This window comes from Vigna umbellata, chromosome 10, assembly GCF_029865625.1.
Source record: "Vigna umbellata cultivar VRB3 chromosome 10, Vumbellata_1.0, whole genome shotgun sequence".
In the NCBI taxonomy this organism is placed as follows: Eukaryota; Viridiplantae; Streptophyta; class Magnoliopsida; order Fabales; family Fabaceae; genus Vigna; species Vigna umbellata.
Window position 1 is genome coordinate 16,735,774 of NC_142174.1, and position 23,313 is coordinate 16,759,086.

The following is a 23,313-nucleotide window of genomic DNA, read 5'->3' on the forward strand; positions in this document are numbered from 1 at the left end:
CTCCTTCTTTCTTCTCTCCTCTTTTTATTTTATTTTTTTCTATGGAAAAGAAATAAATTTTTGCCTTTTCGCTTTTACCTTTCATGACTACGCATTAAACTATTATTTTTTTATGGTTTGGTTGATATTATTTATTCTTATTAATTAATTACTAATAAGTGTTTAAATTTGATTGCTGATAATCCATGAAGATTGTGAATGAATGGACAAAAGCGACTCTTACGTCTGTCCGATTCTGCGTTTCTCGAACAGCACGTGGTTAGTTGTTACCGAGGAAACGCCACTCATTGTGGGTGGGCCCTACTTCGCTATTATGTTCAACGCTAAAAACATGATCCAAATGGACCAACTCCTCTTCTTCTTTTGCCATATATCCCTAGCCTCCACATGGATCAATATATTATTATATTATTCATTAACTTTCTAATTATTATAACACCATTTAGATTTCATTTTAAGATATATTTTACCGGAATTCTTGTTTCTATTATTCAAAATTTATTGTTGGTTATAAAATGTAAATATATTATTCTATTTAATCGTAACTTCCAATCATATTAATTTTTTTTATTTTAAGTAAGAATTAATTGAGGCAATAACTACATAAATGAATGTGTTAATTGATGCCAGGAATTTAATTTTTCAAAATATTATGTTTGGGTTTAAAATAAATGTGTTTGCAAAAAAAAATTGTTATAATCTATTTTTCCTCTTTGTCTCATCTATTTAAAGTAGGAATTACTTTAGACAATAACTAGCAAATGAATTTGTTAATGTTATTTAATGGACAATATATAGGCAATGGCTAATGTGGGTTTTACAAAGGACCAATTTTATTTACCACACCACAATTTTATTTTCATCCTCATGGTAAGTCAATGTATCATCTGCACCGGTTTTTTTCTCCTTCCTCTTTCACTGTCTCACTGCCATTCGAGAGCTCCGACGAGGACTAGACCGGAGGTGAGGAGAGGAGGGGAATCGTTCCCGGTCCGGTTCAGGGATCAGACGGGTTTCACGGTGAGAATGAGAAATGCACCGCACCATTCTACTATGTAGATATGATGAAACTCACGGTATACGAAAGTGGTTCACCATAAACCAATGATATAACTGGTTCACCCTAGCCTACAATCTATCCATCAATATATATATATATATATATAGAGAGAGAGAGAGAGAGAGATATAGAGAGAGAGAGAGAGAGCAAAACCTTAGAATTTTCTTGTATAAATGAATGTGATAACTGATGCATTATTTTCTCTTTATTAATTATAATATAATTTATTTTAAACTTCTGACTTTCAAAAAAATTCATTGTCATGTGATTTTATAGAGTTATACAGAGAGAGAGAGTTAAATGAGTTATCAGATACATTCTGTTTGAATTGGAATGAGTGAAAAGAATTAAAAAGAATACAACGGTATTATCTTTATCTTAACGATAATTTAAAGTTTTTCAAAATGTCAAAACAAAAAGCATAATAATTTTTCTAAATCTAGCATTTAAAATTTTTAATAATAAGCAATGTATATTTTAATTGAGATTATTAAGTTGTCAAAAATATAACCACAACAGAATTATCTTAATTAGAATTTTTAAACATTCACAATGTAAATAAAAACATTACAATTTTTATAAACAATTTGAAATATTTAATATTAGGCAGTATATATTTAATTAAGAATAATAACATTCAAAAGTAAATTATATATATAAATTTTAATAAATATTATTGAAAAAACGGAATGATAAGTAGAGGGGGGAAATAGACTTTATTGATGAAAAAAAAGTATGATTTGTGCTTAATAAAACAAGTTAGCTATAAAATGATTGTTGTTTAATGTGTCTAAAATTTAGAGTTTTTTTTATTGTATTTAGTTCCAATTATTCAATTCTTGTAACAATCCAAAATATGTCTTTTTACTTAATTTTTTTTATATAAAAAAACCAAACCATTAGGAGGAGATTCAACATATATAATTATATAAATATATAATCGTTATATTCTCTTACATTCATTCCAAAAATTAGAAGCACGTAAAGACTCTATAGCTCAACCACTTATACTAACTCAATATTTGAATTTATGAAATTATTTTGAGACTAAAAATTATGCACTTGTTCTAAAATCCTAAAAAATAATAAAATATATAATGACTAACTCAAATATATTAAGTCACCAAACATTATTTTGACAATATTAGTTTTTTATAACTTAATAGAAAAAGAATTTTCGATCTCTTTAACTAAATATAGGAACCTCTTTCAATATTCCTCATCCATATTTCATCTCTACATGAGTTTATGAATCTAATAGAATTAAGGATAGTTTCACATGAGTGTCCATAGCAATTTCATAACACTAACTATTTTACCATACCTTTCCTCTTTAGGAAGAATATATGCAACCAAAACATAACACATAAAGCAACATATCACGTCCTTTATATTGAAATAACCTCCTGGAAGCATTTCATTACATTCCTTTTATAACATTTGATATGATATAATCTCCTTGAAAGACTTTCATATTTTTTATACTCCCCGTTCATATATTCATAACACATATCTACCAATTGTATATAAAATTATTTTATCACATCGACATAATTTATATTTCATATCTCACATATTTATCATTCTCAAAATACATATTTTCATATCAAGATCAATCCAAGATCACAATAATAGTGCATAACAACTTACTAATTAACCCATTAAATACAAACACTCGTCAAAAAGAGAAACTTAAAATTAGAATAATAATAAGAGACTAACTTTTCTAATTACAAATCTCAAATTAAAAATTCCAATTGTCAAAGTAAAGATTTGTATGTTTATCACTGTCAAAATTTCAACTCAATAAAACAATTAATAAAAAAAATCCTAATTTTTTAGATGACTCATAACAAAAAAACCTAACTCTGATATCAAAAAAACCTAACTCATCTAACAAGATACAAGATTTTCCCAACAAGTTTGGATAACATACAAAAACTCAAAATCTGCGATTTCTAATTCCCAAGTACCAAAAAACATCCCAAAAAATCAATAGTGTAAACTTTTAGCTTTCTTCACCTCACAATGTATTCTTAAGCTCCCAAACATTTTTTTTTCACCTTTCACACATAGAAAATTTTATTATTAATTTTTATCACTAAAATTTGTATAGCTCTTTGCAATTATGTGATCAAAGAACATATGAGCTATGAGAGAAATTTCAAATAGAATAAAATTGTGCAGAGAAAATTTGTTGAGGAAATTTTTTTTAGAGAAAAAGATAACTGTGTGTATTGGGTTTTTTGAACAAGAAATCTATATAATTTTATTCCTTAAGTTTTAAAAAAATTAACTTCTAAGAAGTGTCACAATCGATTATTTAAGAGATAGAATTTATCATTAATATTAATATTGTTTAAATCCTATATTAAGTAAATTGCATGTTTTGATATTAAATCTCATAAAATAATATTATTAACATCAATCATTATATCTATTTTATTCTATACTTTAAAATTTAATAACTTAGGTTTGTACCTAAAAAATGTTTTTATGTATTAAAATAATAGGGTATATATAAAATATAAATGTTCTGAACTCTTAAACCATAAACCATGAAGTATATTTCAATGTATAAAAATAATTCACCGGATTGAAGACTGGAATGGAGATGTACTCATTTTTCAATTGTCATAATTTTTACTTTTTTTAACATACAACATTAATATTTTAATGTCAACTTCTTCAATATATCAATAAAATTATTAACTAAAAATAACGCATGTTATTAATTTTTAAAAAATTATTTTATCCCTTCTAACAAAACTACATTTTAGTTTGGGTAGTATGTATCCTTTTGTGGCGCACCAGCATTGCATGGTCAAAAAGGTTGACTTCCTAGTTTGCTTTCATACAAACTTTTTATTCTCTTTGCGTTATTTTATTTTGTCTCTATCTACGCACATTTTTAACTTAAATACATTAACGGAGTCGTGGTAGAATAAAAACTATTTTAACCTACACATATTCAGTATAGGTATAAAAAATTATATGCCTATATAAATATAAATATAAATAAATAAATAAAGTATTTATATTAAATTATTTTATATATTTTATGTTAAATGGGTTCATGTATGATGAATTAAAAAAGCACACGCTAAGAGCTTACGAGGTTCTCAAACCATACATGATTATACAAATAGGAAGAATATTCAAAAGACGAAGGGCATTGAAAAGAGAAAATAAAAGTATATGTGTTGTCTTCTTGACAAACTTCAACAAAAATATTCAAATACTTAATCTCAAAATTCTATAAACATATAATCTAAAAAATAGAAAAAAAAAATACTTGGATATCTTTTATCTTTTCTTCATACATGATTTATGATATTATTCAAGATGTAGTAAAAATTGTAACATGCATTTTAATCATTTATAAAAAAATATATATATAACACCAACATAGTATTTTATAAAGATATATTTTGTTATGTAGATGCCTAATGTTAGAAGTGGTTGAAATGATTGTAATAAAAATGTTTAAACAATTACTAATGAAAACAATTAAATGATACTAATAAGGATACGCAGTTTTAAGTCATGTTTATTTTTTTAATTGCTCCAAGATAAACTTTTTTATCGTAATTTTGTCTGGATCAAATGATGTGAATTTTAAAGGATACTATTCATAAATGTTTAACCATAAGAATTGGAAATTTACTTTTAGTAATTTTAACATAAGATATTAAATACTCATGCAACAAACTTGGATTTTTTTTTCAATTTAAAACATGTGGATTTTAAAGGACGTTATTCATAAATGTTTAACCATAATAATAATTAGACATTTATTTTTAGTATTTTTAACATAAAAAGACATTAAATACCCATGTAATAAACTTTAATTTTTTTCAATTTAAACCATGTGACTATTAATATCACGTGCGTTACCATGAATTAGAATTCTTTTAATACATAAAATGAATTTTTTAAGATTTACATATATAGACGCAGTAATAATAATAATAATAATAATGACAAATATGTATACATATCTTATAATGATACACAACGTAAGCTATATATTATGATAAATCAAGTATACAATCAGATGTTTTAAATAAATGCTATAGTTACATTACGAAAAATTTATTAACATCCTATAATTGTAAACAAATATTAATTAATAGATTTATTCTCATAGTTAAAAAATATAATATACATTATTAAATCTTATTTAAAATTTACAATAATATTATATGTGATATGTACAAAAGTTATACATCCAGGTATAGTTTATCTATGTATATTGATATGTTTATATGTCATTAAAGGTCCTATTTATTATATTTTATATAAATTAAAAAATAATTATTCTTCATTAAAATGGTAGAAAGTTTTTACAGAACCGATTGCGTAAAAGAAATTGTACTAAGGTAGTAAAGTTTAGGAAATAACGAGAAGTGTACGAAACGTGCGATGAATTATGTACCGCAAATTGAATTGAGAGTACTAAAATAAAATAAAAAATAAAAAAAAGGAAAATTGTATTTGGAAGAATAAAAATTGCTTGGCAGTAATGGTTTGACAGCGGAAACTGAAAAAGTGATTATGATGAAACGTTGGATAAAAAAGCAGGTCGCTTATGTGATGTGTGTTGGCAGTAAGTTGCAGCATTATTTATGATGTTGGCCATAATTTACCTAAAAGACATGATGTCGCCCATCATAAATGTTTGGTTTGACTCGTAGTTTCTTCATAGCCTCTTCTTCCCAGGCTTCTGGTAGATACAAGATGTGATTCACGTGTACGGTCCACTTGCATTTTTTTTAAATTAAATAATTATATGCAACCCAATTTTTAATTACTTTCTTCCTAATCTATAAAATTACTCTTCTATAACCCGAATTATTACTGTTATTATTATTGGTAATAAATGAAATCATTTTAATCCAAAAATAGAAACTGGAATGTGTAAATTTTTAAATAAATAAAAAATTGATAAGCTCACACAGTCACACCAAACTCATCCAAAACATTAAAGATGAGATTTAGGGTTGTTTTTATATAGTGGAAAATTGACTAGTACATATCAAAATCAGAGTGAGAGAGGTATTTGTTATATGATCTTGATGTGGATATTTTGTTCTAAATTTTCATACTCTAAATGGTAAATTTTGTCTCTTTGTCATTGGAACTTAAATTCCACACATGACACAGGTTACTTGTAGATGTGGTATGCATATCACACTCCACTTGTTTAATTTTTCATGATAACAAAATTCGGTTTTATTTTTTGAAATCTTAACTGCTAAATCCACAAATCATTGTAGTTTTTCCAATAAAAATATAACTATTTTAACATATTTAGTATTAAAAATTAGATTAAACTAACATCAAAATAAAAAATAATAAAACATCAAAGGTTAAATTACATAAAAAAAAATACAAAATAACATCAATTTTTGTTAATAATGTTTGGTATGAGTTATGACCTGATTGGTTTTTCAATTTTTTAATATTTAAATGTTATCGTCAGCTTTATTTACAATGCCATGCATCATAAACACTAAATAAGTTAGAGATTTAAAATGCATTGAGTTTTGAAGAGAATTTTTTTTATATAATTAATTAGATTATGGAGACGGGTATTTCATCATTTATATATACCAAATTCATTTAACAATGTAAACTATTCAAAATATTATCCAGAATTAACAATTCATATTCAACTTAGGTTTAACTTACTTATAAATGATTTTAATTTAGATATTTTATTTTAACTTAGATTAACAGTTTAGATTAACCAGGATTAATTAGGTGTATATACTAATTATCAGGGGAAAATAATATCTTTGGTTTGTGGAACATGTCTCATAAAATTCTTTCTCCACCTCATTAATATATATATATATATATATATATAGTGATTGTGAAAAGTAAAACTATAAACAATAATATAGTGTAATTTTCTCTGCCATGTGGCTTGTGCAATTTTATTCCTCCTTTGTAGGTTTAGTGCATATATATAAGTTTACTATATTACAATTTACTCAAACAACTTTGGAATAAGAAAAAGATCATTAGAAATAAAGAAGAATGAGAAGAAAATTTATAAAACTTAGGAAGTGAATTAAAAAATTATTTAATTGATAAAATTGAAATATTATTATTTTACTTTTGATCATAAAAGTAATTTAAAATAAATTATAATTAATATGTAAATTATATTAAAATGAAACGTAAGTTATTATTTAAAATAAAAAAATAAAATTGATGGAATCATATTAAAATAATGGGATTGATGGATGTGGATGATTAGTTTAATTAAAATTAGGTAATAGTTTCTATATTTAAAATTATTATTATCATTACATTTCAGCATGGCGCCTACCATGTATACCATCTATGCAATGCAAATATATGTTCTATATTCATGAAGTAATAGCGTTATAGAAAAATTAATTAAAGTAAGGGACTGATGAGTAGATACTTATACTCTTGATTTTCCCTTCGTATCTTCAGACTCTTGAGAGGAGGAGGAATACAACATCACCTCCTTTTCTCGCTCTTAAGTCATTTGAAACAAAAATAATCCAATCCCACATTTTTTTGCTTGTGAATGGTGAATACATTGTAACAAATAGAGGCGTAACATTTAAAAAATGAGTATTAAAATTTCACGTTACAACAATAAATTCAAAAACCACATACATAAGAAATAACGTGAAGAAAAAAAAAAGACTCAAAATGATAATGAAATGAATGTGGAGAATATGATCACGACAATCTTTACTTTAATGAAAATAAAAACACATTATAAAATAAATGTAAAAAATATTATCGCAATAAAATTTGTAAATTATTCAATTAATCAGGTGGTTTACATACATAATGTTGTTTGTTTTATGTTAAGACATGATATATTATTTTCATATAGACAGGATATATTATTTTCATATGTAATTTAACTTTGTGTGTATGTTCTCCATGAATTGTTTAAAACTCTCATAAAGTACATTTTCATATTAAGTGTAACCTAATATTTATTGGGTTTCAATCTCCCATTACATGGTTAATTCACTTTAGACTTTGTTTACTTGAATGGATTTGGAGAAGAGGGATTTGGGGGAATTTGAAAGTAAATTTTTGTTGTTTATTTGAGTAGATTTGGAAATAAGTAAGAGTGGATTTGAAAGTAATTTTTTTTTAATCTATCACATCAATCAAATCCTACACTAATTCTCACAAACTTTACTTCCAAATCCACTCTCACTTACCTCCAAATCCACTCAAATAAACAACAAAATATTTACCTTCAAATCCTCTCAAATTCATTCAATCACTCTCCCCCAAATCCATTCAAGTGAATAAAGCTTTATAGTACTACTAGAAGTGAGATATATTTTCTTAAATCTTATTATAGGAATCTCCTTTAACTCTTACTACTTAAAACTTTATCTTTTATATAACTCTATAAGTTTTATAGAGTTGGAATGACATCACAATATGAACCATTACTCAATGCATAAAACTAAACCAACCAGTTTGACATTTCTCCTTAGGAAATATTTCATACAATATACACAACATCTCTGTCTAAATAATTTCATAGTTTCAACATTTTGTCCATCTCTTAACCAATCATTAACATTTAAATCTTCCTTATAATTTCCATAAATCTACATGACATCATATGAAACAATTCACAAACTTGCTCAATGTGTTACTTTTAAGGATGTACTCGCTCAACGACTAGGTGACTCGTCCAATCAACTAACCACTGGAAGCAAAATACATATACATTTTCCTAGTGAAGTTAAACTCGTTCAATGATCAAACTTCCCCGCCTCTAAACCATTTTCGAAATTAGTTTCGTTTAACGACTCATTCACTCATTCAACTACTTATTCACTCGCTCAACGACTTAGGCTTTAGGGGCTTGTAAATTTAAGCTCTCCCAACACGCTCTGACTCGCCTAACGAGCTTTGACTCACCCAACAACGAGCTTTGACAACGGGTGAAAGGTCATGATGCTCTCTGTAATCATATTTTTAACGCTCGCTTAATGGAAGTTTAGCTCGTCTAACAAGTTAGCATAAAATAAAAAATTCGATAGGTGTATCAGATAGTCACTTGATCCTTACATGCTTTTAGTTCGAAAATAACATTCTTACCAATTGAAGGTGCCTTAAATAAACCAACTTAACCAAAATGATTAATCATAGGTAGAAAAACACCAAAAAATTTACATGGTTACCCTACTTTTAGGTCAAATCAACCGATGGTTAAAATGTTCATACACACTAATAAATATATAATTTGAACCCAATCAACCTTACATACAAAACATTATACAACATCAATAATCTTATGCATATCAATTTAGCTTACTTAAGATACAACCCCACCATTTTATACATAGATGAACATACACAACATGATTTCTATCATTTTTCAACCAAACTTATACAATTTAGTCATACTAGTTATTCATGGTTATCAAGTCAGTTTATTCAATCAAAATCATGAGTATATATAAAATAACATTAATTTTCCTTACTTGAATAAATGTTCCTAACTAAGGAATTGTTCCACGCAAACTCTACTTCATACAAGTTATTCTACCTGAACACATAATACTCTGATTACAACGATCAAAATACATTAATACAATCATAACTAAACATGGATTTATCTTGAACCCTTTAACAACATATACAATCCCTTACATCTTGTAATAAATTTACTAATAAGACTAAAAAAAAGTAGAAAATGAATTTACACATGATCAAATAGTATTATAAATCTAAACTTAAAGAAGTTTTAAAACATACTCCAAAATTTAAATAAATAAAGAATAATATCATAAGTCTAGAGAAAACACAGAAAGAAATTAAAAAAATTCCACCAAAAATATATAGTTCTTATAAAATAAAACTTAACTCGTAAAAAAATTCATTTATATTCTTATTTTTTAATAATAAAATAATCAGATATGATCTTTTAAACTATTATTACTCTCAGATATTTTAATATCTTTACAGTTTATATATATATATATATATATATATATATATATATATATATATATATATATATATATATATATATATTAGTTAGCAGTTGAAGAATATAAAAGAACTAGAAAAGTGCCCTGTGAGAAAGTTTTTTTTTTGTATGATAAAGTTGGTTCGCTTGCCTGCCACTGGGAATAACTATTTTTTAAGTAATGAATGATATGACACTTAGGGTGCGTTCTTTTTGGTGTATTTGGGGGAGATGATTTGAATGAATTTGAATGGATTTTTTAGGGTAATTTTTTAGTTGTTTTTTTGAGTGGATTTGTGATTAATTGAGAGTAGATTTGGAAGTAAAGTTTGTGAGAATTAGTGTAAGATTTGATTGATGTGATAGATTTTAAAAATTAGTTTAATTGGTAGAAATTAAAGATTACTATAATGCCCCTAGTTATAAAAGTAATATAAAATGTTATTTTTTAATGTTATATTTAATTGTAAAAATGTTTATAAAGAGAAAAAATTATGAATAATTTATAAAATTAATGTTTAAAAATTATAAAAGTTATAATGTAGTAAAATGAATTTATTTTAAAATGTAATATTTGCTTGTAATATAATTTACTACGAAGTGATATCAATTTATTTGTTCCGGAAATGAGAATGATTAACATTAAACAAACAAATAATTAAGTAGCAAGTTATAATATTACATGACCTGAAAAAAAGTTGCAACAATTCAACATACAAATATTCTTTTAATAGTTCATGATCACGTTGATTCAGCAAGGTATCGTTGCAATGCATTGAAACGATATTGTATTGGCATCCCTATTAGACGTCTTGTATGTGATGGATGCAAAGATAAAAAGTCGAAGCATTGTCTGAATAAATTATGATCTTGAATGTTCATAGTTAAACTCATAATTTTTAATTAAAAATGGTTAAACTTAAAAAAAAACACTTAAAAATAAAATTGCAAATCAAATATATATATATATATATATATATATATATATATATATATATATATATATATATATATATATATATATATATAGTGTGAAACACACGTATTAAATTAATCATGTCATTAAAAAATTAACACAGCCTTAAATATAATTATCACTTATAAATTATTTTATAGATGTATTTACAGTATAAAAGCACATGTTCTTATAATTTTATATTAGTTATAAAACCATTTTTAATTAATAGAGAATATTTTGCATTACATGAAATTATATTTACAGTAAGTTTGTTAATCGATTACTAGAGAATATTTTGCATTACATGGTAACCGATTACTGACTGCGTAACCGAATACGCATGACTTCCTTTTCACATGCCTCAGCGTAACCGGTTACACCCACAAATAACCGATTACAGCATCCTCAATTTTCACTTCGTTCACCGAAATCCACAACTCTGAACCGTAACCGAATACACACAGTTGTGTTCTTCCTATTCAACCACATGCTTCATCTTCACCCAGCCATTTGCTTCCCTTCAAAACACACCACCCTTCTTCGTCTTCAACACTGGGAGACCACCACACACATGCCTATATTATTTTATGTTATTACGTATAAGGTATTTTAAAAAAGTATCAGGGCAAATATGTAAATATGGTCACAATCAACGCAAATCATCTCACTTGTGCGAAGATATCCAAATCGTGCATTCCTGCAAATTCATCGCTTTCCGTCGTCGATAATCAACACAAACGAACACGTATGGAACCTTTAATCCTCGCTCGCAAATCACTGTGTAAACAGTGAATTCCCTTTAAACGAACACAGTCTTAAATTGTTATCATATTATTTGCTAGGTAAAACAAATATTTGATTTTGACGAGGTAAATTATATTAATTTTTCTCTCAACATGCAGTTGACTGACATTACTCTTTTAACTATTCTTTTAACAATTTTTTTGCCTAATTTATTTTCTGAACCTTTTTAGACCAAAACATGTTTTTAATTTCTTAATTTTAGAAATTTCATTTTATTTTTAATAAATATCTGAGTAATTTTAATTTCTAATTTTTCTCCATTTATATTTTTAATTCCTCTCATTATGGATGGCCTTTAAGTAATGACATGAAAAAAAAGAATTATGTTTAAAAATCTGAATCCGTTGATTAATCTCCTAAACTTGAAATTGTACCTCTTTGAGTATAAAGCAATTAGGCATTATCCTAATTGGCATGATGTTTGTGTTATTGATGTTGGATGCCCTTTTTCAATTCTAACATTAAAGTTAGGTAAACATTTGTTATCCGTTGGAATCAAAGTTAGGTAAACATTTACTTGGTATTTAGAATGGTCCCAGTCATTTCATTTTTTACCGTCAACAAAGTCTCAAACACCTTCTTTTCTCTTTTTATTTTTCCTTTTTCTTCCTTTTTCTCTAAAAGAGGAGAACACTTTCACAATATTTTTTTAACATTATTTTAACATCATTTACCTATTATTACGTGATTGATTGTGTTTATAGTTATTATTATTGATTATGAAATAATTTTAGACTAATCACATAATAACATATAAATAATATTAAAAAATTATCAAAAAAATGTTTTCAAAATATCATTATCCTTTCTAACATCCAAACTCACATTCTTATCTCTTTTCAAACACGAGTGTAATTCAGAAACATCACATTCATTTTACATACATTTGTATAGAATAATTATATAAAAAGCGAACTTGTATATTTATAAAACAAATCAAAATAAAAAAAAAATAAAAGTAATACCAATGAATGTAAAAGTAATTTGTGTGACAAAATATCATTATACTTTTCTTACATTATATGACATTTTCTTGTGTATTTATGATTTTCCTTGTATTATATTTCAAAACATGTAAAAACTAAACACAACTTGTACTTGGGCATTTAAAAACAATGTTTTACATTACAAGTGCTTCTTTTATATGGGTAATTTTTTTAAGTGTTAAAACACCAATATTCAATTAGACTTAAATTTGAATATAACGGAAATTTATGGTTTAATTTTGTAAAAGAAATGGTAAGCTAAGAGAGGTTGAGATGTGAGAATTTCGAGAATGTTGACAATGACAAGTGAATAAAAATTACTATGTCTTAAGTACTAAAAGTGATAAAGAATTTGACTGAAACACGTTCAAAATTACATGTGACTGAAGTTACTGATAGTTATTGAACTCACAAGTATCAATGCAAACGAAAAGCACACTTCTTATGTATAGTAAATCCTAAACAAAGATTATCACTAAAATCATAACCTGTGACCATTTCTTCAGTTAAAAGTACTATGTTTACCGTGTGGTTCTATCTTACGTTTATAAAAACAAAATATGATTTTATTTAAATAAAATTAGAATTAGTTTCTTTTAAAAAATTTAAATTAAATTTTTTAAAACGTATTTAGTTTCTTAATCAAATTTTATTAAATTTATTTAAAAATTTGGATTTGTTTCTTAATTAAATTTTTTTTATCAAACAATATAAATAACTTAAATTAGATTAAATGTATACATTTTTAAAGTTTAAGAATTAAATTAGATCAAAATTTTGAAAAATAACTAATTTTAACTTTTATTTAAAAGTTAAAAAATAAAAAATATATTTAACTTTATGAATAAAATCCTGCACTTTTTAATTTTATTTTATTTTAGTTTATTTTTACATTTTTACGCAGCATTACTTTAATTTTCTTCAAATTTTCTCTTTCAAAGTCATTTAGGTTTCCTTTAATCTTTTAATGCAATTTACATCTCATGCATATACTTATTTTTATGTGTTTTGGGAGTGTTATTTACCAGTCTTGGTAATTGTTTTAAGTCAAAAACGTGAAAATCGTTATTGTAAAACAATGTTAAAATCGTTATCCAGATAAAAATAAAGCTAATCAAACCAAGAATTTTGCTACTTTAACTTAAATAATACCATCAAGTTCAAAACCTGAATACTGCTACTTTAAATAGCAATGTTGCATTATGAACTGTGTTTTGTTATGTACATTTATACTTGTAGACTATTGAACGTGATAAGAACGCTTACGTTCTTTTTTCTTTCTCCTTTGACAATGGTTTCCGATAAAAAAATTAAAACTTTACAATAGCAAGAGCAATGATAAACGTGGAGTTCAAATGGGGTGGATTGGGATAAAAAAAGGTATAATAGAAAGAAAAAGAAAGGTAAGAAGATAAAGTGATGTAATATGATAGAAAAAGAAGTGATATGGAAGAAAATTGAGTGTATGTTTGGTATTTTCCATCCCAAAATAGTGCTTTGAATTTTCAGAAAGTTGGGAGAAGCAGATCGTTTCGCTGCAAATAGGAAGTTCTTCCAAACAAAATCACAGAGAAGAATAAATAATTCCGGAAGTTTTTTTTGGGAAGTCAAACATCTCCCCCTTTTACGGAAAGCATTTTCCGGAAGGTTTTGATTAAAAAAATACTGTCTTAAAGTAGAAATATGAAATCAGTCATCGTTCTTTCCAATAGCTTTAAATTCAAACCCTCCAAGGTATACAAAAAATCTAGTAAGTTCAGCTCCAAAAGTTGGTAAGAGCCGAAAGAATTTATACAAAAAAAAATACAAGTTATTTATTGTATATTCTTCAAGACATCGGGAATATAAGAACTATTAAAACGCATGGATTACTCATCCAGATTCTTCCTTAAAGAGTGCCTTTTGCAGCTTGGCTTGTAGTTATCATCTCATCTTATTCAAGCAATTCCTGTAAGGACGCACCTTGCTAATAAATAAATTTAGCCAAGACGGTCTACAAAACAAATTTGAACTCATCCAAACTATAAAAGAATTGTTCTAGATTGAAATGTTTTTTCAATTTCAGAAAATCAAATTACGTTGTTTTTTATATAAACTGAATAATCCTATACTGCACTAAATTGTTTTACTTTTTTTGGAGAAAAAGACTTACCTTAAATTATCATTATCAGTTACCAGATAGTAAAGGATTATAACTAATTTTTTATACACAATATCACGGATTAAACAGTGTCTTTTAACATGGAAATTTCATAAAATTATTTAACTTCAAGCAGACCTTATCACATATATATATAAATAAGCGCCATCATCTATACTCCTTAAACTTCACAAAGTGACTTTAAATATTTTATTTTCCGGGCTAGTAGTGCCGTATCAAAAGCTTCAGACAAAGCAAGTTCTTGATCATATTTTTGAGAATAATAATCACTAAATTCTTCTTAAAGTAATTGCAAGAACTGTAACATTCACATATGTTGCCCTTAAAAGATATGCTCGTAGAAAGCATATCATAAAAATAAGAACGATATTAAGCACGAAAGTATAAAAAAATACTTGGCAGTATAACGCCGTAATTTAGACACAAAACACTAATTCAACGAGGCAATTACTAGAAATGGGAAGGGAGGGTTTACAAAACAGGAAAGCCACAGCAGTAAACCATGCGATCCCATATATACAGATATCAGTCTGCTTTCCTTTTTTGTTCTGCTATTTTCCAATGCCATGGTCTCACCTGCTTCCCGCAGAGGCTTAATTGGCAAGGAATTACACTCAGAGTGTATTAGTGCCATTACGATTTCACAATCCAAACACGTTAACAAAAATTGAGAGCTCGTATTCAAGAATATAATCATAATAATTTGGTATCTCTATCTCTCTCTCTACACACACACACAAGGAGTATTCATCCTTCATTTTATCGTAATGCAAATTACAATAAAATGAAAGAAGAGACGAGAAATAAAAATTACTCTTGGAATAACTTGATCCTCTCTCTTTATTATATATATAAAGGAAGAAACTGAATGAACAAGAAAAACATAAGCCAACAAACTTGTAATTAGCAGTCACAAAAAATAGAGATAGATCAAGCAAGAGTAGTTCCATATAAAAAAATTATGCCACTTGACTAATACTGTCAGGTTAAATTACAACAATTGGAATGAGCCAACTTCAGATATGTTAAGGATTACAAAAAACAACTGTCACCAGTGCTAATGGTATCTAAAATCATGGGTGCCAGTAATCACAGGATGCCCCCTTCTTACAGTACCCACTTTCATAAAATTTACAAACTCGCTGCCCTTTGGGCAGAGGCCTATATGAGCCTCCATTCCCAACACCGTACGACGGTTGCCTGTTAAATGCAATTCTGCTTCTACCAAAACCCGATTCCCTGGCATGACCTTGAGAACCCCGATCTCTAGGCACAGAAAAACGATCACTGCCATATCTTGTTTGGTTATCCCCAAAACCTGGAGTTACTACAGAAGTGTATGAATTTGAGCTCCTGGTTTCCTGCACTGCTGTTTGTCCTACTCCCCAACCCACATTTGTATTTCCTTGATCTATTCCACTCCACCCCAAAGGTGTACTATCTAGCCCAAGTCTCCAAGTGGTGTCTATAGCCAGGCCCAAGGTTGCAGGAGATGGAACAACGGGTGAATTTTCTGAGCCTGAATCCCATTGATTACCCGAGACACTTGTGTTTTTTGTACCCACCTCAACTTTAGAACTTCTTGAAGAATGCTCATCAGAAATTCTTTGATGATGGTGATGTACATCTGCTTGCCGTAATGGTTCCTCTGCTGCTGTCGGTTGAGATGGTAAGTTTAAATCTCCAGTGGAGCTCAGTGCATCACCTTTACCTGCATCAAGCATTGGGCCAAGGTCTGCAACAAAGCTGAGACAATCATTTTTAGAACCTTCAGTCAAATCATCGCCACATTTCATGATTGAAGTGGGAGATTCCAAGCCACCAAGTGACTCCATTGCTTCCACTTCTGCCAACAGATCTGAAACTGATTCATCAAAATCATTGGGCTCGCCAATGATTGCCTGCCATGTTGATGTATTACAAGTTGGAGGGGAAGGAGGATTATGCAAATCAAATCCCAGCTTATGCGGTGATGTTTTTACACCAGAAACATGATTTGATGAGGTAACTAAGCAATTGGTAGAAATATTTATATCAAAGTGTCTCCAAGTCTGTCCAGAAGATGTATTACAAGCTGGAGGGGAAGGAGGATTATGCAAATCAAAGCCCAGCTTATGTGGTGATGTTTTTGTACCAGAAACATGAGCCGGTGTGTTAACCAAGCAATCAGAAGAACTATTTACAGTAGGGTGACTCCAGGTCTGTCCAGATGATGTATTACATGCAGGAGGGGAGGGAGGATTATGCAAATCAAATCCCAGCTTATGTGGTGATGTTTTTGTATCAGAGGCATGAGCTGACGTGGTAACCAAGCAATTGGAAGGGCTATTAACATGAGGGGGTCTCCAGGTCTGTCCAGATGATGTATTACATGCTGGAGGGGAAGGAGAATTATGCAAATCAAATCCCAGCTTATGAGGTGATGTTTTTTTGCCCGAAACATGAGCTGACGTGGCAACCAGGCAATCCGAAGAGCTATTAATATTAACATTAGGGTGTCTCCAGGTCTGTCCAGAAGATTGCCCTGCATTCTCTTCACTATCTGATGGCTTCTGATAACTTTGCCCACTATTACTCTGCCCATCAACTGTTCTGTTTGAGCCATTATTTCCATTATCTTGAGAGTTTCGCACAATCCCATGATCTTTCCTTAATTTATCAGACGTTTCATTCATTTTCTCAGTAATGGCAGTTGTCAATGGTGAAGGGTATAAATGCAGCGGCCCAAGCCATCCATTGCTCCTGACAGGCTCAGCTTTACCATCAGACTGGGTAGAGGTATCATCCACTATTTTTTCCTTGATCTGTTCAATAATTTGCCCATCGGCAGAAATTCCATTCTTCACTACATTCTTCCCAGCATCCTGAACATTATGTTTATTATCCAATGTACTGACCCCAAGAGAGAGCAATGGGTTGTTGAATGGCAATGACACATTTTTGGAACACTTCCCACTTAGTGCATCCGTTAACAGTATAGAGTTATCCTGTTTCTCACCTATCCTCCATATTTTGAGATCTGGAGGGAAACCTCCACTTACATTCCATTTGTACAGCTGCAACATAGAAAAAGGCCCTTGAACCTTCCCAGTTGGATCTTGATAATTCCATGATCTATCATTCAAAAATTCATTAAGTGGCTGCTGTATCTCCACTGGGATAAGTGATGGTGAAATGTCCACTGCAACACTAGACACTTCTGATTTCACAACCGTATTAGTGCTATCCTCGATAGCTGTGTCACAGTTCTTTACTGTACATATATTCCCAACATGTTCTCGGGTAACAGGCAAGTCTTGTGTTTTGCCTCCCGCATCATTGAAGACATTGTTCGAAATTCTTGGAAAAAAAGAGCCCCTCTCTCTTCTATCAAACCCAAGATATTTTGAAAATATATTGGTATCTGCATATACATAATTACCGTTACCATGAGACAAACATTGTTTGGACAACTTCCAAAAGAAACATGAAAACAATGTCTGTGGAGCAAATGAATGCTACCTTGCTTCCTTTCATCTGACTCTCCATCATCTTCATCAGACTCAAACATTGAATCTAAATTGGGGTCAGAGTGTACATCTGGAATTTCTTGCAGCCTGCGTTGCCGCTCCTCTGGAGAGTTCAGTAGCTGCAACTTCTCCTCATATTCTTTAACCGTGCAGTTTGGTCAAGGAACGTTGATTATGCCTTTGGCACATGAGCATGCAACCATGAACACACACACACACAGAGGCCCATTACAACTAATGAGAACCTATCAACTCATTGCTTAACCCATCTTTGTTAAAATTTCAATCTAGTTTACAAATATTTTTTGTATGTCCAACTTTTTGTTAAAAGAAAAAACAGTGCAGTATGTCCCATGACTGCGTTTATAAAATAAGCACACATAAATTTGACCATAGAGTAAAATAAAATAAAAATGAAATTCCAGCAATAATATGTAGATGCACAAGACAAAATAAAACATAAAATTTACAAGGAAACTACTTTATAACATGTATGCCTCCATAGAACTCCAAAGATTCTAGCATATATTCAGCTAAGCTCCCCTAGTGGATTAGTGCATAAACTACTGTGAAACAAGCATATATTGTACCAATGGATAATGAATAGTTGCAGAATCATATTATCTATAGTGTACTGAGAGGAAAGAACACCAAAGAGTAAAGTAGTAAATCATAAAGGATATTCTTTTCTATGCCCCTTTTCACTTGCTCTATCACGAAGATGATTAAGCCGCAAAATCTCAGCTTCCAGCAACTATACCAATAAAAGAGCATAATGTTTAAAATCAAGGCCAACGATATGGCTGGTCATATTTTAAAGGTATGATATTAAAGAATGACAATTATCATATATATTACTCTGACAATAAAAGGGGGGAATTTTGTGCCTCTAAAGAAAAAGCATTTTTTATTTCAACCAAAACATTTCACTAAATTCACATATTGAGTCCACCAGGAAATTGTTAACTGCCACATAATTATTCCATTCAAAAAGACTAAGATTAGTAGACGTACCTAAGTGACATACAATATGGTACCTAAGAAATATATGTAGGCTTTTTTTTATGCTTTGAATTTTTATTATGATAAAAATCAACATTAATCATACATCATATCTCCATTTTGATAGGTAGCAGAAAAATAAAATAAGGAAAAGAACTTACATCATTAACTCTAATTGCTTGAAGTGTTAATGCTTTGTTTAGAATCTCTCCCTACAGCCAACACAGAATCGTCTTAAACACGCAAAATACAACATACTTTATGAAATTGAAATAATATGCACACTAACCACAGTCAATCTCTTTGAGAGCCCATATTTTATACTCTGACGCAACCGCTTGCATTCATCCTGAATGTAAAATAAATATATTGACCATCAGCAAACTTGCATAGAATAAACTTAACTCTTCTACACATTCTAGAGATTAAATATATTGACCATCAGCAAACTTGCATAGAATAAACTTAACTCTTCTACACATTCTAGAGATTTTTTTGAAGGTAATATGATTAAAATAATATCTATTTTCACCTCAGAGAACTCCTGATTAGAAATTTCAGCAATGGGTATGACCTCCTTCCTGTTTAAGTTTAAAATTTCAAGCTTAAAATCAGTTGTTCTTGTCCCAGTTTTGTATGATTCAGCAACCTTGCTTGTACCTGCCCAAATAGTTTTTCCAAAACCAATTTCAAGTCATTTGCAATTCACAAAAGGGTAATTGACTGAGTATTGGAAGCTATAAAAGTTTATTTACCTACAACTTGGACAAGTCTATACATATCTTGTTTTTGATCACTGCTCGAGATTCTTATCCGCACAAATGAACCAACAACCTTCTCGTGAATCTTTTCAATATCTTCAGTCAGATTCTCCATCAGACATCGCCGCAAGTAGATCAAGTTAAGATTGTGAACATCTATTGCAGCATATGCATTGGGGTTATTTTGCGGAACTAGAACATCGGCATTTTTATGTGTTTTACATATCTTGTCATTAACTAACATCAACTGTTTACTATGAGTGTCAATGGCCTCCCCTTCACTAGCAACAGCATTAATAATTCCTGCTCCAAAAGTATTTTCTGCTGGTCCGTTGTGTTTTAAAAGAAAATGGGATTCAAGGAGCTTTACCATTTCAATTTGGCTGACTCGTGATTTTCCAAACAAATTTAGTAGTCTAGAATCACAAACAATTTCAGACATCTGTTGAGGATCACGAAGATTATTTTTCTTCACATACTCCAGCAAGAGAGTTTGGACATCAAATTGAGACAGGAGAGATGTATCACCATTTTTCATATGTGAAACAAACTCTAGTAGCTCCTTCGATGCCCATTTTGTGCATTCAGGCAAAGACATAACTCTGTCACCACCTGAACCCATCCTGTCCAGGCAATCACCCTTGCCAAGAAGTTTTGGCTGTCTCTTGGGTCTTTTGTTCTTCAAATTATTTGATTCTATGTCTATACAGGAGTTCTCGGAACCAGAACCTTTGTCATCTCTAAGATGATAAAGTTCATGGGGACTTTGAACCTTATAACTCATAGGAGCAACAGCTTTCCAAGGGTTTTTAGCCCGTAGGAGCTCATCAAATGTTAAAGATAGCTTCCCTTTCAAATACATCCAATAAACCTTGAAAAGATACTCCCAGCTGCTTTTGTCATCGAAATCCACTTCACACTGTAAACATCGATAAAAAAATTAGAACATCGACCTATCATACAACATAAACTTAACACAAGTAATCCTGCACAAATAAAATTACTAGTGTACCAGCTATCCAGCATAGATAAGAAAGTTTAACATACCATTTCCTTATTTCCTTGGACGCTGTTCTCAATCAGCATTATAGTCCTCATGCATATTCCGCATAAACCTTTATTCTCTCGGACACAAACAAAATCAGCGTCTTTTGTGCACCCCTTGCACAAAGAGTACGTGCAAGTATAGCACATATAATGCGAAGCCTTTTCACAGGCGCTACATATATGCCAACCTGAATGGCACAAAAAACAAATGGTTAACAACGGAAAACAGTCCAATTGTAATGCAAACTGAGATACTAAAATCCAAAACGTATAGAGGCAATAGTCTTCCGAAAAACAGAGTATGCAAGTGTGCATTAATTGTCAAATGCCATAAATACGACACTCAGTTTAAGGTGATAATAAATGAATAGCATTGGAGGTTATTAAGTTGATTCTGCGTAATCTCTTTAGTAATTTGGTTCTGTGTAATCTACAACAGTAGCAACTCCAAATCTATCAAGCAAAACCCAAATATAAATGTCGCGTTCATAGGAAATCAAACCAAATATTAAGAACACATTGGCTGAGTAATCCAATTGCAGGAAATTAATAAACGAAACAACATACCGCAATTCCATTTAGCCTTTGATCGAAAAAACGCTTCGTCTCGCTTAATACACGTGGGATGATACGCTTTAGGACAACCCCTAAAAGGGAAAAGAAAAGACAGATAAATTAATAATAAACATATATTGAAACCGGCACAAGAGATTACAATTGAAAATCATAACGCATGAGCTACCTTAATTGCAAACTAAAAAGGCAAGTGGACGTAGAATCTAACCCACAACAGCTAAATCAAAGGCAATTACAACTCACCTCCGATCACAGAGAACGAGGCTCCCACCGTCGAAGCAAATGAAGCAAACATCCTCCTCGTCCTTCTTTTGTCTCACGATAGGCACCACTTTCGGAGCTCCCTTGGCCGGACGACCACGCTTCCGTTTCAAAACGGCGCCTTCGACGACCGTAACCTCCGAATTCGACACGCTACTATTAACATCTTTTTCGGCCACATCAGCATAGCCAGCAGGCACGACAGTGGCTCCCACCAGGCGGGAGTCCTCCAAACCCCGAGCCGTGTTTGCCGCAGCGTCCGGCTGCGGTTGAAGCGGCTGCTCCATAGCTAGCAGAAATCGAATCGAATCTAATCGAAGGAAGAAAATCAATAATTCCGAAACATAGGGAGAGAAGCGTGGGAGATAGAAAACCCTAACATGGATAGGGAAGTGGAGTGCAGACGCAGATGTAACAAGGCACTGTATGTTTTGTTGGTAAATTCGTGTCAAAAAGCGGAGAGATCCCGATTGCAAGAGAGAGAGTATGTGGAACTCTGACCTCTCAGTGAGCAGAAGGTAGATGACATGCTCGCCGCGGATTGGTTGAATGTGGAAGCTCCTCTTACTCCTTCTTTCTCTCTCTCTTTCTTTCTTTGTTTGTTGGTTTTTGCTTTTCTACATGTTTTCAATTTTTCATCTAGTGAGAATTCAAAGTTGAGAATCGTCAAACGCGACTCCTTTTGAGTACGCGATTCTGTGTTTCTCGAGCACCACGTGGTTAGTGGGATGCCGTGGTGAGGCCAGCCAAAGTGGGAGCCACTTGGTTATTTTCTTCAACGCTCAAAACACGCCTAAAATCATCTTAATTTATTATTTATTAATTTATTAGTTTATTAATAATCTTTTCCATTTAAAAATTTTTTTACAAGTTTCTGAAAAAAATAATTCATTTTCTTTACGAAAACTACTTTTTGCCTCCGATTTAAGAAAGGAAAGTTAGGCTTGTTTTTATTCTTGAGGCACAAAGTGGATGTTGGGTGAAAAAGAAGGCAAGATTACTTGTTCCGCTTTGCCACTAGCTTTCCCATTTATCTACATTCTTTTGTTTAATTCTCCAAATGGTAATTTTCTCAAACGGGGAGGGCAATAATTTTTCCGTGATGCACCGAAAACATTAACAAACAGATTTCGTTTCCCAGTGTGCCAGCTACTGTGTGCGTGTGTTATTCGCTGCAATAGAATATCACG

The 23,313-nt window shown here is 30.2% G+C and overlaps 1 protein-coding gene across 1 annotated transcript; it reads right to left on the reverse strand.

Annotated features, from left to right (window-relative positions):
- Positions 1-15,893: 15,893 nt before the first annotated feature.
- On the reverse strand, positions 15,894-22,785 carry LOC124834891 (zinc finger CCCH domain-containing protein 44). The gene is made up of 11 exons (XM_088100349.1): positions 22,625-22,785; positions 22,106-22,433; positions 21,854-21,933; positions 21,287-21,474; positions 20,234-21,158; positions 20,011-20,138; positions 19,768-19,827; positions 19,640-19,690; positions 19,160-19,230; positions 18,469-18,623; positions 15,894-18,370 (listed from the first exon to the last, which is right to left on the reverse strand). The coding sequence occupies exons 1-11, from the start codon at positions 22,650-22,652 to the stop codon at positions 16,041-16,043; spliced, it is 4,344 nt and encodes a 1,447-aa protein (XP_087956475.1). The 5' UTR covers positions 22,653-22,785; the 3' UTR covers positions 15,894-16,040.
- Between the last annotated feature and the right edge of the window lie 528 nt (positions 22,786-23,313).

Excerpts from the sequence above, each read along its gene's own strand:
- LOC124834891 (XM_088100349.1), bottom strand. The coding sequence starts at position 22,652 with ATGTCATCTACCTTCTGCTCACTGAGAG. Across the intron at positions 21,934-22,105 it reads CTCGTTCTCTGTGATCGGAG|GGGTTGTCCTAAAGCGTATC; the intron begins GTGAGTTGTAAT and ends TTTCCCTTTTAG. Across the intron at positions 19,231-19,639 it reads AAGCAATTAGAGTTAATGAT|TTGCTGGAAGCTGAGATTTT; the intron begins GTAAGTTCTTTT and ends TTATTGGTATAG.